Source organism: Cnephaeus nilssonii, assembly GCF_951640355.1.
Source record: "Cnephaeus nilssonii genome assembly, chromosome: 4".
In the NCBI taxonomy this organism is placed as follows: domain Eukaryota; kingdom Metazoa; phylum Chordata; class Mammalia; order Chiroptera; family Vespertilionidae; genus Cnephaeus; species Cnephaeus nilssonii.
In genome coordinates this window covers 46,534,830-46,553,654 of record NC_137075.1, presented here as the reverse complement: position 1 = coordinate 46,553,654, position 18,825 = coordinate 46,534,830, and the positions used below count along the sequence as shown (strand labels likewise).

Here is an 18,825-nt window from a genome sequence, read left to right as displayed (position 1 = left end):
ACTATGCACATGCGCAATAACAGGCTCACGTTCTAGCCGGCGGCGCCCTGGAGTCCTCCACAATCCCACAATCCTCTGGTCACATACTTCCGGTTTCTCTAGCTCCGCCTTAAGTGCTGTTTCCTTCAGTCGCAGTGCAACGTCCAGGGCCTCTGGCAGGAGAGGATTTTTGTTTTGCCGTTGATAGCTGTTTACTATCTGGAATCAGTGAAGTGTCCGGAGCACTGCCGCTGCCATGAACATGTCGGTCCCAAGCGCACTCATGAAGCAACCGCCCATCCAGTCCACGGCTGGGGCCGTCCCGGTTCGCAATGAGAAAGGTACTGTGCTGAGCCGTTTTCCAATCGGATCTTCCCCTTCCTCACCCAGCACACTCCTAACCTACTCCGGGCCCACCGACCCTTAAGACCTTCCCCCCTATTTCTTCGACTTTCCCCAGTCAAACTCGCACCCTATCGCGGTGCCTAGGGGAAAATACTTCCATCTTCTTGTTTGTATATGTTGACTGCCCTTAATTGCGACAAGCACCCCTCTTTCCTTGGTCTCCACCAATTTCTTAGATTAATACAAAGTGAATGCCTACTGTTTTCAAGGCTTTGTGCGGGATATAATCCCTCTTTCGTTATCCATAACACTCTATAGTGCTTTTATAGCTCATCATAATTATTTATGTGTCTATTTCCCAATACTACATCATAAAATCATAATCTCCTTGAGGCAGGAACCATGTCTTATTAAACTTTTTAAACTTTAAACCAACGCAATGACTGTATTTATTAAATTGAATACAAAGTTGTAGCCCTGGCCGGGTAGCTCAGTTGGTTAGTTGCGCCTTGGTTGCGGGTTCAGTCCCGGTTAGGGCACATATAAGTGGAACAACAAAGCAATGTCGAGCTCTGTCTCTGTCGCTGTCTCTGATTTTCTCTGACTTTCTCCCCCTCTCCCTTCCGTTCCCTCTCTCTCTCTAAAAGCAATAAACTTTTTAAAAATTTTTAATAAAATCAATCAATAAAAATTAAAAATGAATACAAACTTGTGTAAGATAGTGCCCCTAACCTTAAGGAACTCATAGTCTAGTAGATTTGACCATTAAAGGATGGGTAGGATTCTAATGAGTGCAGATGGCAGAAGGGACATGTTGTCTATTTGGGGAGTCAGAGAGTCAGAGTTTTTCAATAAGGATTTTGGAAAATAAGAGTTCTTTTGTATTTATTATGTGAGGTGTAACTTGCCTTTTTTTTTTTTTTAACTAAACTTGGCTTTTGAGAAGTATCTTTTGGATACCTATAGATCTAATTCATTCATTTTTAACCGTTTGTGAATTCCATTGTATACTTATACCAGTTTATGTCCTACTGGCAGTTGTGTTGTTTTTTCTCCTATTACAAACAGTGTTGCAATTTTCACTCTTAAACATACCTCTTTAATGCACCTGTGTAAGAATTCTCTAGGGTAGACTCCTACAATTTCATCGTCAAATTAACTACCTATTACCACTTGTTCTGTTCTCCACAGTGGGTTGTGAGAGCATGAGGAGCTCATCCCCACACATTTGATTTTATCAGAGTTTAAAATTTTTGCTCAATCTAATGAATGTGTGAAATACCTTATTAGTTTAATTTGCATTTCCCTGATTACTAGTGAGACTAGACATCTTGTTCATACATTTTTCAGCTCTAGATTTTTTCTTCTATGAATTACCTAGTTCTGTCATTTACTCGTTTTCTACTTGGTTTGTTTTTATACTTCCCAAATAGTATTTCCCTATGTTTTGTTTTGGTTTTGGCTTGTCTTGTAATTTTAGTCTTCTGTTACACAGGTGTTTTTAATTTTAGTGTTATCAGATTTATCAATTTTATATTTTATGGTTTGTTCTGTTTAGTATATTAAGAAATCCTTTCCTACCCTAAGATCATAGATATTAAAATTACAAAGATTTTCTATCATCTTTTTTTAATACATTTTTATTGGTTTTAGAGAGAGGGGAAAGGAGAGATAGAGAGAGAGAAATATCAATGAGAGAGAAACATTGATCAGCTGCCTCCTGCACACCCCCTTCTGGGGATCGAGCCTGGAAACCAGGCATGTGCCCTGACTGGGAATCAACCGGTGACCTCTTGGTTCATGGGTGGATGCTCAACTGCTGAACCACCCTGGATGGGCAGATTTTTGTCATCTTAGTGTTTGCATATTCTAAATAGGATTGAATACACCATTTTGCAATACAGACTCTTAAGTTAAGGAGCCTACAGTCCAATAGGGATGTATATATTTAAGATAGGTTTTTCACACTTAGATCTTTAACCCATCCAGAATATTTTGTGTGTGTGTGTGAGAGAGAGATCTAATTTTACTATTTATCTGACAGCCAGTAGTCCCTACTAGTCCATTGTGTGACTACCCAATCCAATGCTTTTTTTTTTAAATTCTCACCCAAAGATATGCCTTCATTGATTTTTTTTTTTTTTTTTTGAGGAGGGGGAACGGAGAGGGAGAGAGAGAGACATCAATGTGAGAGAGAAACATCAACCAGGGAATGAATCTGAAACTCATATATGTGCTCTGACTTGAAATTGAACCCATGACCCTTCAATGCACAGGACAACACTCCAACCAACTGAGCCACACAGGTCAGGGCTCCATTGCTTTTTAATGTCACGTCTATAATATACCAAGTTCTCATACCTTCTCATACGTTTCTCTACCTTCTTCTCTGTTCCATTGGTCTCTGTGTACCTTCTAAGTCAATGACATATTTTTTGTGTGTGATTTTTGTTTTTGTTTTAAATATATTTTTTATTGATTTCAGAGAGGGAGAGAGAGAAACATCAATGATGAGAGAGAATCATTGATCAGCTGCCTCCTGCACACCCCACACTGGGGATCGAGCCTGCAACCTGGGCATGTGCCCCGACCAGGAATCGAACCCTGACCTCCTGGTTCATAGGTCAATGCTCAACCATCGAGCCATGCCAGCCAGGCTGACATTGTTTTAATTACTATAAATTTAAATCTGTCTTACAATCTATATAAAAACCTTTCCCACCCCCACCTTACTTTCTTTTTAAAAAAAATATTTTTATTGATTTCAGAGAGAAAGGGAGAGAGAGAAACATCAATGATGAGAGAGAATCATTGATCGGCTGCCTCCTGCACACCCCCTACTGGGGATGGCATATGCCCTGACCAGGAATCATAGGTCAACACTCAACTACTGAGCCATGCCAGCTGGGCTGTTCTTCCATTATTAGTTAAGACTTTATTTTTTTAGAGCTATTTTATGTTCACAGCAAAATTGGGGGAAAGATACAGAGTTTCCATATACCCCCTTCCCCAACACATGCATAGCCTCTCCCACCAGAATAATACATTTGTTAAAATTGATGAACTTACACTGGTATGTCATAATCACCCAAAGTCCATAGTTTACATTAAGATTCACTCTACCCGGTTTGGCTCAGTGGATAGAGTGTCAGCCTGCAGGACTGAAAGGTCCCAGGTTCAATTCCGGTCAAGGGCACATGCCTGGGTTGTGGTCTTGATCCCAATAGGGGGCATGAAGGAGGCAGCCCATCCATGATTCTCTCTCATCATTGATGTTTCTATCTCTTCCTCTCTGAAATCAATAAAAATATATTTTTTTAAAAAAAGATTCACTCTTGGTGTTGTACATGCAATGGGTTTGGACAAATGTATAATGACATAGCCATCGCTGTGGTGTTATACACAGTATTTTCACTGCCCTAAAAAATCCTCTGTGCTCTGCCTATTCATCCTTCCTCCACAGTCAACCTCTGGCAGCCACAGATCTTTTTACTATCTTCATAATTTTGCTTTTTCCAGAATGTTATATATTTGGAATCCTATACTATACTGGTAGCCCTGTGCACGAATCCATGCACCAGTAGCTCGCTTCTGCCCTGCAGTAGCTCTCCGCCCGCCGCCCCACCCTCCTGTAGCTCCTCCTGCCCCCCCCCATAGCTTGCTGCCCTGCCCCCTCCTGTAGCTCTCCTCTGCCTGCTTGTAGCCTGTAGCTCGCTGCTGCCCTCCTGTAGCTCCCTCCGCCCCCCCCCCACCCCTCCTCATAGCTTGCTGCCCTGCCCCCTCCTGTAGCCTTCCACTGCCTGCTTGTAGCTCGCTGCCCCACCCTCCTGCTGATCCATAATCCGGTCATTACGCAATTGGTCCTTACGCTTCATGGCATAACGACCATTTGCATATTATATCTTTATTATATAGGACTAGAGGCCCGGTGCACGAAATTTGTGCACAGGTAGGGTCCTAGATCAACTTCACAACCCGGGCATGTGCCCTGACGGAATTGAACTGTGACCTCGTGGTTCCTAGATCAGTGCTCAACATTGAGCCACACCAACCAGTCTAGAAGGAGTAATATTGACAACATAGGAATGCCCACTGTTTTTTAAAAGAATGCTTCAATTTATTAAGTATAATGTTTGCTGTATCTATTGTTAAGATTATGGCTCTTTAAATATATAAACTTTAGCCCTGGCTAGTGTTGCTTAGTCGTTAGAGCATCAGCCATGCACCAAAGGGTCCCAGGTTTGAGTCCCAGTCAAAGGCAGGTACCTGAGTAATGGGTTCGCTCCCCATCCCAGGGAAGCAACCAGTGGATGTGTTTCTCTCTCATCAATGTTTATCTATCTCTAAACCCCCGCTCCTTCTCCCTCCCTTCCTTTCACTATCTCTGAAAAGCGATGGAAAAAATATCCTAGGGTGAGGATTATCAAAAAGTAATAATAAATTATATATTAAAATTAAACATATAAACTTTAAATTGTACAATACTGCTGAAACCAGTTTGGCTCAGTGGATAGAGCGTCAGCCTGCAGACTGAAAGGTCCCAGGTTCGATTCCGGTCAGGGGCATGTACCTTGGTTGCGGGCACATCCCCAGTAGGGGGTGTGCAGGAGGCAGCTGATCGATGTTTCTCATCGGTGTTTCTAACTCTCTATCTCTCTCCCTTCCTCTCTGTAAAAAATCAATAAAATATTTTTTTTAAAAAAAATAAATTGTACAATACTTTCCTCCCATTAATTTTCTAAGATTAAGTCATCCTTGTAGTCCTAGGCTGAATCCTTTTAGATCACAAAGGCTTAGAGCAGGGGTCCTCAAACTTTTTAAACAGGGGGCCAGTTCACTGTCCCTCAGACCGTTGGAGGGCCGGACTATAGTTTAAAAAAAACTATGAACAAATTCCTATGCACACTGCACATATCTTATTTTGAAGTAAAGAAAACAAAACGGCAAAAACACCCGCATGTGGCCCACGGACCATAGTTTGAAGACGCCTGGCTTAGAGTTTTGTTGCATTTTACAAAAATTGCTGGAATACATTTGCTATTATATTATTTAGTATTTTAGTATCTATGATCATAAATGAATCCTTTTTGAACTGTCCAATTTGGCTGCCAAGGTTATTTTCATCTTATAAAATATGTTGGTTAGTTTTCACTCTCTGTTTACTAGAATTGTTGGTATTGGTAAAAGGGATAATCTACTGCAGGCTTAGTAGCTCAGAAGTGAAAAGAAGGTAGAAATAGATAACATTAGAAAATTTAGTTATGTGGGAATATATTATGAAGGTTGTCAGGGGAAATTCCAGCAGAACTAAAAAAAATGACTGAGCAGCATTTTATGTTCCCACTTAAGCTGCCTTTACTGTGTGTTAGGCACTGTTACGAATAATTTATATAAAGGTATAGTTGAGGTGGACTAGCATCCATTTGTGATGGCCATAGTCTGCCAGCAGGGAGGGACTTTCGTCAGTTGTTTCACTGCTCACCTTCCTCTACTTCATTGTACCCAAGCTAGGCGTGGTTATCATTAGTGTTGGTAATCACAAGAAGGCCTTCCCATGACTTGGCTTTTGCAGGAAAAAACCATCAGATGAATAGATGGTTGGGTAGTGGCTCTCGTCTTCTCCTTCCTAAACTCTTATTTACAAGTAACATAGGGCTCTACCTGCAAAGGCTAATGGTTGAAAGACATTGGGAAAGAGGCTACTGAAACCTAAGTTCTCTTTTTCACCCAGGTGAGATTTCGATGGAGAAAGTGAAGGTGAAACGTTATGTATCGGGAAAGAGGCCAGACTATGCCCCTATGGAGTCCTCCGATGAGGAGGATGAAGAATTTCAGTTCATTAAGAAAGCCAAAGAACAAGAAGCAGAGCCTGAGGAACAGGAGGAGGATTCATCTAGCGACCCTCGACTACGACGTTTGCAGAACCGTATTAGTGAAGATGTGGAAGAGAGGTAACAGCTAGGGTTATATTTCACTGGACCTGAACCCCAACAAGTTAATAAGAACAATGATAATAATAGCTTATACTTGAATAATACTATGTGGCAGGAACTGTTCCAAGTACCAGAAACTGTTTCAAGTACATTACATTTACTAATTCTTATAATCCACACAATTACCTTATTATTATACCCATTTTATAAATGAGGAAATTGAGGCATAAAGGGTTTAGGAAAATAACATGATTAAAGATATACAACCATTGAGTGGCAGCCAGTAAACAGCAGGTTACCTCTGTTCCAAAGGCCCAAATTAACTCATTAAGGGAATAGAAAACACAGAACATTGGTTAGTTTATTGAGGTGGAAAATAAACAAAACATCCTTTTGTGTTAAAAAAAAAAACGTCTTTTTTAACACAAAGATGTTTTATAAAAAAGTTGAGACGTTGATTTTATCCACTTATTCTAAAGGCTGATGAGAGGAAATGACATTGAAGTAAGAAAAATGATCTGATGAATGGTCTCATGTAAAAAAGGGAGCCTCCCAACAGGGATTTTGTATGTTGTGTGTTGACTGAGACATTACCTTAGAGTGTAGGTCAGAGGTCCTGAACTTGTCACAGCTCATATTGCCTCAGGAAGTTTTTCACAGAACCCCTACACCCAGGGAGGCAACCAGTGGATGTTTATTTTATTTTATGTCTGTTTATTTTATTTAGTTAGATCCAAAAATTTAATATATACTTATGTCCTAACAACTTAGCCATTTGAAAAAAAAAAAGAAAAATATATATATATATATATATATATATATATATATATATATATATAAAAAATAGAGAAATATGCTAATTAACCGGGACGTTGTAACGGGTTGACCAGACAGGAGAAGGTTGTGCGCGCAGCGTTGGGGGCGGGGCATCAGGGGCCCCTGCGTGCCTGCACTGGGGGAGGGCCTGATCAGCAGCGGCCACGGCTGCTTCAAGGGCCAGAGAGGGAGGCAGGGCCGGACTGGCGACTCAAGGGTGGGCGGTGCCACACGATTTCAAATGGCGCGCTGGGCTCCTAGTAATACACATAAAAGAAAAAGAATTTTTACTTCATTTTACAGAACCACAGTTACTAGTAGGATTTATGTGCCCCTTGGACTGGCAACCTCTCAAACCTTGGAATCAGCTTGGCACTATCACTCTCATTTCCTGTTCCATATTGATTTTCATGTGATACTTGCTTTTAGTCACAGTAGTGACCAATATCTTATTTTCACAAAGATGTCATTAAAAGGAAACAATTTGATCTAATGTTGAAACTGTGAACTACCTTGAGCTTTAAAATATGTCCCAACAGACAATAGGGTGGTGGGGGTGGAGGGCTGGGGCTGGCTATAAGGGGTCAATGGGAGAAAAAAAGGGAATATATATATGTATATGTATATGTATATACTAGAGGCCAGTGCATGATTGAATCATGCACATGTAGGGTCCCCTACACACTTTCGCTTTCAATCACGGGGGAGCTGGGTGCCTGTCCGCTGGTGCACCAGGCGCCGGAGGCTTCTGAAAGGCCTGGTGCACCAGCGGACAGAGACCCAGCTCCCCGTGATCAAAAGCAAAAGCGTGGGAGCTGGGTGCCTGTCCACTCAGGCACCAGGCCTTTCAGAAGCCTCCGCCACGCCGGAGGCCTCTGAAAGGCCTGGTGCACCAGCGATCGAAAGGAAAGCATGGGAGCTGGGTGCCTGTCCGCTGGTGCACCAGGCCTTTCAGAAGCCTCCGGCGTGGCGGAGGCTTCTGAAAGGCCTGGTGCCTGTCCGCTGGTGCACCAGGCCTTTCAGAAGCCTCCGGCGTGGCGGAGGCTTCTGAAAGGCCTGGTGCCTGAGTGGACAGGCACCCAGCTCCCACGCTTTCACTTTCCATCGCTGGTGCACCAGGCCTTTCAGAAGCCTCCGACACTGCGGAGGCTTCTGAAAGGCCTGCTGCCTGAGTGGACAGGCACCCAGCTCCCACGCTTTTGCTTTTGATCGCGGGGAGCTGGGTGCCTGTCCGCTGGTGCACCAGGCCTTTCAGAAGCCTCCGGCGCCGCGGAGGCTTCTGAAAGGCCTGCTGCCTGAGTGGACAGGCACCCAGCTCCCCCGCCTTCCTTTCGATCGCTGGTGCACCAGGCCTTTCAGAAGCCTCCGGCGTGGCAGAGGCTTCTGAAAGGCCTGCTGCCTGAGCGGACAGGCACTCAGCTTCCCGGCTTTGGATGGTCCGCGCGGCGGGAAGTGAGCTCGCTGCCCCAGAGGCCCCTTCTGTGCCGCAGCACAGCCATGGCGCAGACGCTGAGCTCGTGCCGCCGCTGGCGACGCAGCTCAGCGTCCCGCCGGCCCAATCAGCTACCCCGGCCACCCCGAGTCCCGCTCCCCCGCGCCTCCTGGCCAATCGTGGGCATAGCGAAGGTACGGTCAATTTGCATATTTGTCTATTATTAGGTAGGATATATATACACATATATCCCAGTGTGCCTATATAAGTTTGTTGCAGTGCCCTAGAATGCCTCATACATTTAATGTTTTAGGTCCAACTTGACTCTTTGCTCTTACACTTTAGTTTCTTTAATGGGCACTTCAGTTTGCCCATCTCAAGACTTCAGTATTAATAAAAGCAAACAATGTCCAGGTGCTCTGTGACTAAAGAAAAGTGGTTGAGCCCCTATGTTCTTATAGCATTGATGTTACACTTGGAGATACTGTTTTTCAGATTGGCTCGACATCGGAAAATAGTGGAACCTGAAGTGGTAGGAGAAAGTGACTCAGAAGTAGAAGGAGATGCTTGGCGCATGGAACGAGAAGATAGCAGTGAGGAAGAAGAAGAAGAAATTGATGATGAGGTATAGTAGAGTAAAATGGGAAGTTCTTTCTGGGTACAAGAAAGAGTTGAGGCCTATGCTCCTTTGTTGAGGCCCTGAAGGCACAAGATTGCTGCTTTTGGCAGAACTCTGACCCAGGATTCTCTGTTGGGGATAGAATTAAAAATATAGTAGTGACAAGTTGCATTTACTTAGATCAAAATTTGTTGAGCTTGATGAGGGGAAAATAAAAAGCCACAGGCCATTTGGCTTACTAACTTGGACATATGACTTGATAGGAAATAGAGCGGCGCCGTGGCATGATGCGTCAACGAGCACAGGAGAGAAAAAATGAAGAGATGGAAGTCATGGAAGTGGAAGATGAGGGACGTTCTGGGGAGGAGTCAGAATCAGAGTCTGAGTATGAAGAGTACACAGACAGTGAAGATGAGATGGAGCCTCGCCTTAAGCCAGTCTTCATTCGAAAGTAAGTATCTCACAAACCAGTCCTGAATCCACAGTTTCTACTTTCCAGGTCTGAAGATTGAAGCCTCTTTCCTATGCTCTTCTGAAATGTAAGCACTAAGGGAAAGTCTTCTGCCCAGTGCCCTAGCTCTGTGTGGGACTTGCTGAGGAATATCTTGGTGTTAGCAGAGTATGAGTTTGTTTTCACATCTCCTTCTCAGGTATATACTCTGTTAAAGGGTACATATCTGCCCAAGAGTTTATATAATTTTAAGCACAAAATTAAGCTTAAAGAGCAAGTTCCTATTCCTTTCCTAATGGCTAGAAATCCTACTACTTACAGCAGGTTCTTTGCTATTCAGGCAGTTCTCCAAGATGAATAGAATTTTGATGCTCTGAAAACCTGGTATGACTCCCATTTTTTGCTCTTTGCAAATAATAGAGCCAGAAATTGTTTGGCTTTGTCTGATTTGGACAGGACTTGATTTAGAAGAACAGAGCTTCACTCTAAGAGCTTTGGGAAATTAACAGGACCTCTGTACTACAGGAAGGACCGAGTAACAGTTCAAGAACGTGAGGCTGAAGCATTGAAACAGAAGGAGCTGGAGCAGGAGGCTAAACGCATGGCTGAGGAGAGGCGCAAGTATACACTCAAGGTACTGGGAGTGGCTGTGAGGATTGAGTGCAAGGAGTATTGTACTTAGGTTTGTCTGAGAAGAATAAGGAAGTAAGACAGTTGAATTTTTCTCCCTATCCAGATTGTAGAAGAGGAGACCAAAAAAGAGCTGGAGGAAAACAAGCGATCCCTGGCTGCACTGGATGCACTGAATACTGACGATGAAAATGATGAGGAGGAATATGAGGCCTGGAAAGTTCGGGAACTAAAAAGAATCAAGAGGGACAGAGAAGATCGAGAAGCGTGAGTAATGATCCTAAAATTTAATACTGCTAATGACACAGGTCATAGAATAGTACTGAGGCTCAATACCTACTTGGGGTTCCATTCTAGCTTTCTTTTTTTTTTTTCTTTTTTAAATATATTTTATTGATTTTTTACAGAGAGGAAGGGAGAGGGATAGAGAGTTAGAAACATCAATGAGAGAGAAACATCCATCAGCTGCCTCTTGCACACCTCCCACTGGGGATGTGCCTACAACCAAGGTGTACATGTCCTTGACCGGAATCGAACCTGGGACCTTTCAGTCCACAGGCCGTCGCTCTATCCACTGAGCCAAACCCGTCAGGGCCATTCTAGCTTTCTTTAAGATCCCTGCAAGTGGGTAAGTTTCTATAATTGGAATGTGGCTGTTACAATAAAAACAAGGAAAAGAAACACTTTTTCAGTGTTTCTCCATGATAGGGTGCCAGCTAACACTCCCTTTACTTTCCTAGTAGATGCACAAAAGTTATTCACTGTTATCAGTTATTATTGTTGCATAACAGCCCAATCCAAAGTTAAGTAACTCAAAGCAATCTATTATTTCTCACAATTTTGAGGGTTGGCCAAACAGTACTTCTGCTAGTTTCATCTGGGCTCTCTTATGTAGTTGCTCCAGCTAAAGGACTAACTAGGCCAGAAAGTCCAGAATGGCTTCACTCACATGTCTGGTAGTTGGTGTGGACTATCAGCTAGGATGCCTCACTTCTCCTTCTTCAATAGACTAGACTGGCTTCCTTACATAACAGTCTTGCAGCAGTATTTCAAGAGAACAAAGGTGGAAGTTGGCAAGATCTTTTGAGACTCACATATCATTTCTGCAAAGGGGCATGCATATTGTGAGGGGAAGAAATTTTTGGCATTTAAGTAATCTATACACTCACTAAGTAAGAGCAGAATCATTTCTGAGCTGCTTACCCATTCCTGAAAATTACTAGGAATAAAATAGCAATCCCAGATTACAGTGGGAAACCATCAACAGAAGATTCTATCCCCAGCCTGCAGTTTCTAAGGTTTTTATCATCGGCTTCATGGAGTCATGGAGTCCCGGTACCCTTTAAAATTGTATGCAAAATTTTGGGTATTTTTGCATTTTTATGGAGAAAGGGGATCTGTGACTCTCCCCACCCCCAAAAGTCACTACAATCTTAATTAATGATGGTAATCCTTAGTTTGTGACATGTAAGCACATATTAAGTGTTACACAGTTATTTTAAATTCTGATTTTAATTTTTTTTAAGCTAAGAGGCTTTTTAGGGAAGGGGAATTAGTAATGTTGTAAAGTCAAGCAATAACAGTATGTCTAAACCGCAAAAAAAGGCTAGAATCAACTTTTGGCACTTCATAATATCTGATCTTGCAAGCATAATGAAGACCACCTCGCCTTTTTATTTTTTGAACCCCTACTCTTGATTCCTAACAGGCAATGACGAGAATTTTTAAAGGTGAATAGCCCTGGCTGGTGTGGCTCAGTTGGTTGACGTGGCATCCTGTGCACCAAAGGGTTTCAGATTCAATTCCCAGTCAGGGCACATACCCAGGTTTCGGGTTCAGTCCCAGTCAGGGCGTGTATGGGAGGCAATGTTTCTTTCTTTCCCTTCTTTCCTCTCTCAAATGAATTTTTTAAAAAACTGAATAGCCCTAGAGAGTATGGCCTGCAGATTAAAGGGTCCTGGGTTCGAGGTCAAGGGCACATACCTCAGTTGCAGGCTCGATCCCCAGTCCTAGTCGGGGTGTGTACGGGAGGCAACCAATTGATATGTTTTTCTCGCATCGATTTTTCTCTATGTCTCTTCCCCTCCCTATACTTCTCTCTAAAAATAAATGGAAAAATATCCTTGGGTGAGGAGTAACAAAAAATTTTAAGAAGTTGAATGCCCTGACCAGTGTGGTTAAGTGGTGAGAGCGTTGGCCCACACACCAAAGGGTCCCAGTTTCGATTCCATGGGGGAAGCACCCAACCAATGTGTCTCTATCACATCGATGTTTTCTCTCTCTCTCTCTCTTTCCACTTTCACTCTCTCTGAAAAATCAATGGAGAAAAATACCCTCAGGTGAGGATTAACAAAAAAAAAGGTGGACAATGCTGTTATACTCTGATAATTAGGTCTTTCTGAAGCTGGAATGATACTAATAAATAATTTTGTTCTCTGGACAGACTTGAGAAGGAGAAAGCAGAAATTGAACGCATGCGAAACCTGACTGAGGAAGAGAGGCGAGCTGAGCTCCGTGCAAATGGCAAAGTTATTACCAACAAAGCTGTTAAGGGCAAATACAAGTTCTTACAGAAGTATTATCACCGGGGTGCCTTCTTCATGGTAAGAGGGGAAAAGGGAAAGTTGGGCAATAGAAATAACTCAGAAGCTTTGAAATCTATTTTCCCCTCAAGAATAAACTGGTTCTGGAATGTTACTTCCACTTGCCAGTGGTCAGCTTTCTCATTTGCTTTTTTGCCTCTGAAGAATATGAACCCAACAGAGAAAAGTATTGGTAAGAGGATTTTAGAAGTTGCATCAACTATTCTTTCTTTTAGCCCCAGCTCCCAGGAGGAGGAAATGATATGTTAGAATTGAGGAACTGAAATAGAGAGGTAGTGATCTATATAGATGCTAGACTATTTATATACCAAAATCACTTAGATATTATTCATAACTGACTTTTGCATTTTGGTTATGCATAAAATAGTTTCTGCAAATAGCTTTACATGAACTCATACTTGCATGGCAAAAGTTTAATTCACTTCATTCTGAGCTGAAAGTTACTAAGCCTAACTAACAACAACAAAAAGTGGTTAATTATCTAACCATTATGTGTAATGCCATCATCTTACCAAGATCAAAATATCAACCTGTTCATCCTATATAAGGTGATTTATTCCAAATTATTTGGATTAGCATTAGAGATAATTTTTTTAAAATTATTTTTAGAAAGAGGGAGAAGGATAGAGAGAAATATGAAAGGAAAATCATCGATTGCCTGCCTCGTGCATGCTCCCCACTGGGGACCAAGCCTGCAAGCCAGGCATATGCCCTGACCAGAAATCAAACCAGCGACCTCTCCTGGGTGAGTGCTTCACCACTGTGCCACACCAGCCAGGCTAGAGATAATTTCTTAATACAGAGATAGCCGGAAAGGAAATGGAACACCATTGATTACATTATTCTAATAGCATGTTGTTTGTTAAATTATTTCCTCATGTGCGAGGAGTTTGTATGAAAAACTTAGACTAGTTTTTTTAAATGTTGTATGTCAGACCCTAAATATCACCACTGCAGCTAAATTCCTGCCTATTACTGCAGATACTGGTAAAATTATTTTTAAAAAAAACAACACACTTCAATGTAGGGTTCCTTACTCCTCTGCAAAATCAGTGTGTCTGTTTGCTCAGCAGGAAATGTTTGTTTATGTAGTTTTTCTAAATTAAAGTTGGTAGAGATTATGAATCGTTCCTTATACTGCTTAAAAGTCATGAAGTTATCATTGCTTAAGTATTTCAGCAGCTTCAACAACCAAGCCTCTTAGAGAAGTGTATTGCTGGCTGGCCAAGATACATAAAGTTTATATGAAAGTCTTCTGATGCACATCCTCAAATATTCTTCTCATATAGATAAGGAGAGTGAAGTTGAAATGGCTTCTGAGATTAAATGAGGAACTCAGGCTTGAACAAGAGAAAAGTAAAGCTCACAAAAACTGTTTAATTGTCCTCATTTAAACTGGGTCTTTCTCTAGCTGAAGGGAAAAGAATACTCCAAAAGCGTGTTTAGTTAAAGGACTCAGCTCTTCCATGAAGCTTTCCTTAACCAAAATGGTGCTATTTTAATTCCTTTACCACATGTTTATGATCTATATCTTAACATTATAGTCTTACTAATATGTTGATTTGAAACTATTCTCTATAGTTATTTTATACTAGAGGCCCGGTGCACGAAATTCGTGCACGGAGCGGGGATGTGTCCCTCAGCCCAGCCTGCACCCTCTCCAATCTGGGACCCCTCGAGGGATGTCCAACTGCCCGTTTAGGCCTGGTCCCTCCCAACTGCTCTCCCCTGTTGGCCATCTTGTGGTGGCCATCTTGTGCCCACATGGGGGCAGCCATCTTGTGTGTTGGAGTGACAGTCAATTTGCATATTACTCTTTTATTAGATAGGATAGCGGCCTGGTGCACAGGTGGGGGCCAGCTGGTTTGCCCTGAAGGGGGTCCCGGATTAGGGTGGGGGTTCCCTTGGGGCGTGGGACAGCCTGGGCGAGGAGCCTGTGGTGGTTTGCAGGCTGGCCACGCCCCCCGGCGACCCAAGCGGAGGCCCTGGTATCTGGGATTTATTTATCTTCTATAATTGAAACTTTGTAGCCTTGAGCAGAGGCCAGGGCCGGCCAGGAAGCTTGGCTTCCTCCATCGCCGGGGGCAACCCAAGCCTCCTGCTCTCTCCAGCTCTGTGGCTGCCGCCATTTTTGTTGGGATTTATTTATCTTCTATAATTGAAACTTTATAGCCTTGAGCGGAGGCCAGGGCCAGCCAGAGTGTGCAGGAAGCTGGGCTTCCTCCATTTCCGGGGAAACCCAAGCCTCCTGCTCATAAAATGTTAATTTGCATACTCGCTCCTGATTGGTAGGTGTGGCTTGTGAGCATAGTGGAGGTACGGTCAATTTGCATGTTTCTCTTTTATTAGTGTAGATCAGTGATGGCAAACCTATGACACGCGTGTCAGCACTGACACGCGTAGCCATTTCTGATGACACGCGGCCGCTGAGGTGGCCGCATGCCGAGGATGAAACATTTGCTGCTCCTGAGGATGAAACATTTGCGAAATAATGTTTTTTCCTCAAAGTGACACACTACCCGAGTTATGCTCAGTTTTTTGGCGAAGTTTGACACACCAAGCTCAAAAGGTTGCCCATCACTGGTGTAGATAGTTCATTAAGTAGATAACCTTTTGAGCTTTTACTGCGTAATGGGCACTGTTTAGTACTCTAAAAATGGAGGTAAGGCAAATATTTAATGTAAGGAAAATGAAAAGTACTGTGAGACTTCTGAAAAGGGAGATGTTATATTTTGTAGAAGACTGAAAAGGATAATATAAAGGAGGTGACATTTAATTATAGACTTTCTGATATTTGGTAGTAGGAAGACATTCCAGATGAAGGGACCAGGAGTAGAGGCAGTGTAAGGGAAAAGGAAAGTGGTAAGGAGAGTTAGATTAAGGCTGTATAGTATTTGGCCTTGACTACTACACAGAGGAATTGTTTGCTTAATAAAATGGAGAATTTGAAAGTTTTTGAGCAAGGTCAAGAGTTGTGTTTTAGAAACATTAATCCACTGGCAGTGTATTAATTTATAAAGATTGACTGCAAGGAAAAACTATGATAACCCAGGCGATGAGAATTTATAAGTGGCAACTGATTGAATCTGCACAACAGATTTAAATTTTGAATCTAGGTAATTGAGAGAATATTGGTCCTCTTTACAGAAAAAGTTAAATCAGGAAGAAGCTGAATTAGAAAGGTTGGGAAATGATTTTTACTTTAGATGAGAGTTTGAAATCCCAACAGAATATTCAAACTAATGGGAAGTAGAAAATTCAGAATCAGTAAACTGATGAACCAAAATAGAGCCAGAGGAAAAAAAATATTTTAGAATATAATAGAATCCTGGTATTTGCAGATTTTTAATATTTCCTACAACTTTTGTGGTATTATACTGTTAGTACAGTTTTTGTAATATATTTAAAATCATTTTTCTTGAAATATTGTTTATTGCATGTAACATTATATTTAAAACTAGTGGCCCAGCGCATGAAATCGTGCGCAGTAGGTCGCCTGCCGCTTCCGCAGGAGCCAGCAGGAGCCGCAGCGTGCCCACGGGAGCCGGCTGGAAAGCCCCACCGCTTTCGCGGGAGGGAGGCGGGAGCTGCCAGCGCCCGCAGGAGGCAGGAGCGAGCCGCCACCACTTGCAGGAGCGGCGGGGGGGGGGGGGGGGGGGGGTAGGAGGCGGACAACCGAGAGGTGCTCCATGCATCTCCTGGTGACCGGTCGTTACGCGTGAGGGCCTTTTATTATATAGGATTGTTTTTCTTGAAATGTTAATGTTTATTGTATATAAATGACTAATTTTGTATCTACCAAAAAAAATTCAGAATCAGAGATTTGAAAGGCTTGTAACAGAGTTAGTCATATGAGTGAATGAATATAGTTGAGTACAGAGAGAATATAGCCAACCTTCAGGAAATGTCTACACTTAGGAAGAAAAAAAGACAACATGAGGGGAAAAAGGAATGTCATATCGAGATGTAAGCTCTTGAAGAAAAGGTTTTACCCCCCCTGCTTTCTTTGTACCCCTCATCATAGTTTAATAAATTTGTGGTTTGAATGTATGGGAAATAAAACCACAAGATTGAAAAGACTCTTTTCTACAGGATGAGGATGAAGAAGTATACAAGAGAGATTTCAGCGCACCTACCCTGGAGGATCATTTCAACAAAACAATTCTTCCCAAAGTCATGCAGGTATGGGGTACCTTAACATGAGCGAAAAGTAACATTGAGGGCTGGGACATAATGTTTGGTAGTATAACTCATCACCTATCCTGCCCTCAGGTCAAGAACTTTGGGCGCTCTGGTCGTACCAAATATACCCACCTTGTGGATCAGGACACCACCTCCTTTGATTCAGCATGGGGCCAAGAGAGTGCCCAGAACACGAAGTTCTTTAAACAAAAGGCAGCTGGGGTACGAGATGTATTTGAACGGCCATCTGCCAAGAAGCGGAAAACTACTTAAAGGTCAACTACTTATCTTCCACCTGTGGGACACAAGGGCAAGTCTCAGTGTCTGGTCCTTTGCTTTCACTATTATTTACATGGGCTATGTATCCAGCCTGTTGGACCTACTGCCATACTTGTGACACTGGGTAACCCAGTTTTGGAAGGTGCTTTGTGCGGTTTGGACTCATGCTGAGAAACCCACATAAAAGCACTATCCAGGTAGGATTACCCCCACTTAAAATTATTTCTGAGAAATCTTCGTTTTCATCATTGCTCTGGCTTCCCAAATTTACTTGGGACTGTTTCAAGTTTTTTCCCAGCCCCATAGCTTGGGTCAGAAATATAGGCATGTAAATGGACAGTGCATTACTTCTACCTTACAGGAAACCTGAGCTCATTGAAACCTGATTTACCTTTTTGGCTCGAGTCAATTTTTCTAGGTGAATGTACTTTTTAAATCCATTTATGTACATGTCAATAAATAAAAGAATCACATGAGACTTTTTGAGCTTCATATTGGAAAATAATGTGCAGGCTATTAAGCACCTACCTGGTAACTAAAATAAAGTCAGGGAATTGTCAGGCAAACGATGTTTCACACTTTCTTAGTGGCACCCAGCTTATTCTGAGCAAATACATAGATGGTTGTCCTTGCCTTCTTAATTATATCTGTTTATAGAACAAAAGTTGACCCATAAAATGGGGGCTCCCAAGTCCCTACCAGTATCTTCTTTGCCCAGCTCATATATCAAGGAGGGCACAGTGCTGAGTTGCAGTGGAGTGACATTGTGCTCGAGTTAAATTCATGATTTTTCCACTTAACACTTACTACATAACTACCGTGTACATGGCAGAGCATGAGGAGTTTAGGGATTATCAGAAATGACATTTAACCAGCAGGAAGGCTACTTCTCAATTGCATGAGAAAATAAGGCGGCCAAGGTTTGTTCACATCCTTTAAATGTCCCTCTGGGAAATACCTCATAAATCCTTAAAAAGTCCTAGAATAAAATTACAAATGCAGCCCTGGCCAGTGTGGTTCAATTGGTTGGGTGTTATCCCATCACAGAAGGTCCCTGGTTCCATTCCTAGTCGGGGCACATGCCTGGGTTGCAGGCTAGACCCCAATAGGGGGGGTGTGCAGGAGGCAGCCAATCAATGATTCTCATTGATGTTTTTATGTCTCCCTCTCCCTTCCTCTCTGAAATCAATAAAAAATGTATTTTTTTTTTAAAAAAAGATGAATGTAAGTCACTGTTGTGTGTGTCAGAGGGGAATACAATCTTATAATTATCCTACAGCCAAAATGAGAATAAGCTTGAAATTCTTTTGGGAATGTGTTTATAGCTGCAGTTGGTTGAAGTGTCATCCCAAAGGTCTTGGGTTCAATTCCCATTCAGGGCACATATCCAGGTTGTGGGTTTGTACAGGAAGCAATCAATCAATGTTTCTCTCCCCCTCCCTTCCTCTCTCTAAAATCAATTAAAAATAATAAAAAATACAAGAGCTAGTCTGATTAATGAACCTGTCCTGCCATCTAGCATTTGCATGTGAACATGAGATACTCTTCTACAATGA

The 18,825-nt window shown here is 42.4% G+C and overlaps 1 protein-coding gene across 1 annotated transcript; it reads left to right on the top strand.

Moving 5' to 3' along the window:
* Positions 1-114: 114 nt before the first annotated feature.
* On the top strand, positions 115-18,665 carry MFAP1 (microfibril associated protein 1). Its single transcript, XM_079768688.1, has 9 exons — positions 115-320; positions 6,056-6,275; positions 9,001-9,130; positions 9,388-9,575; positions 10,101-10,209; positions 10,312-10,472; positions 12,649-12,808; positions 16,901-16,990; positions 17,081-18,665. Exons 1-9 carry the CDS (start codon positions 236-238, stop codon positions 17,261-17,263), a joined length of 1,326 nt encoding a protein of 441 aa, XP_079624814.1. The 5' UTR covers positions 115-235; the 3' UTR covers positions 17,264-18,665.
* Positions 18,666-18,825: the final 160 nt, after the last annotated feature.

Bases quoted from the DNA above. Each gene is read 5' to 3' on its own strand.
- MFAP1 (XM_079768688.1), top strand. From the start codon at position 236: ATGAACATGTCGGTCCCAAGCGCACTCATGAAGCAACCGCCCATCCAG. The intron at 321-6,055 runs GTACTGTGCTGA...TTTTTCACCCAG, and splicing joins CCCGGTTCGCAATGAGAAAG to GTGAGATTTCGATGGAGAAA. The intron at 10,210-10,311 runs GTACTGGGAGTG...CTCCCTATCCAG, and splicing joins GGCGCAAGTATACACTCAAG to ATTGTAGAAGAGGAGACCAA.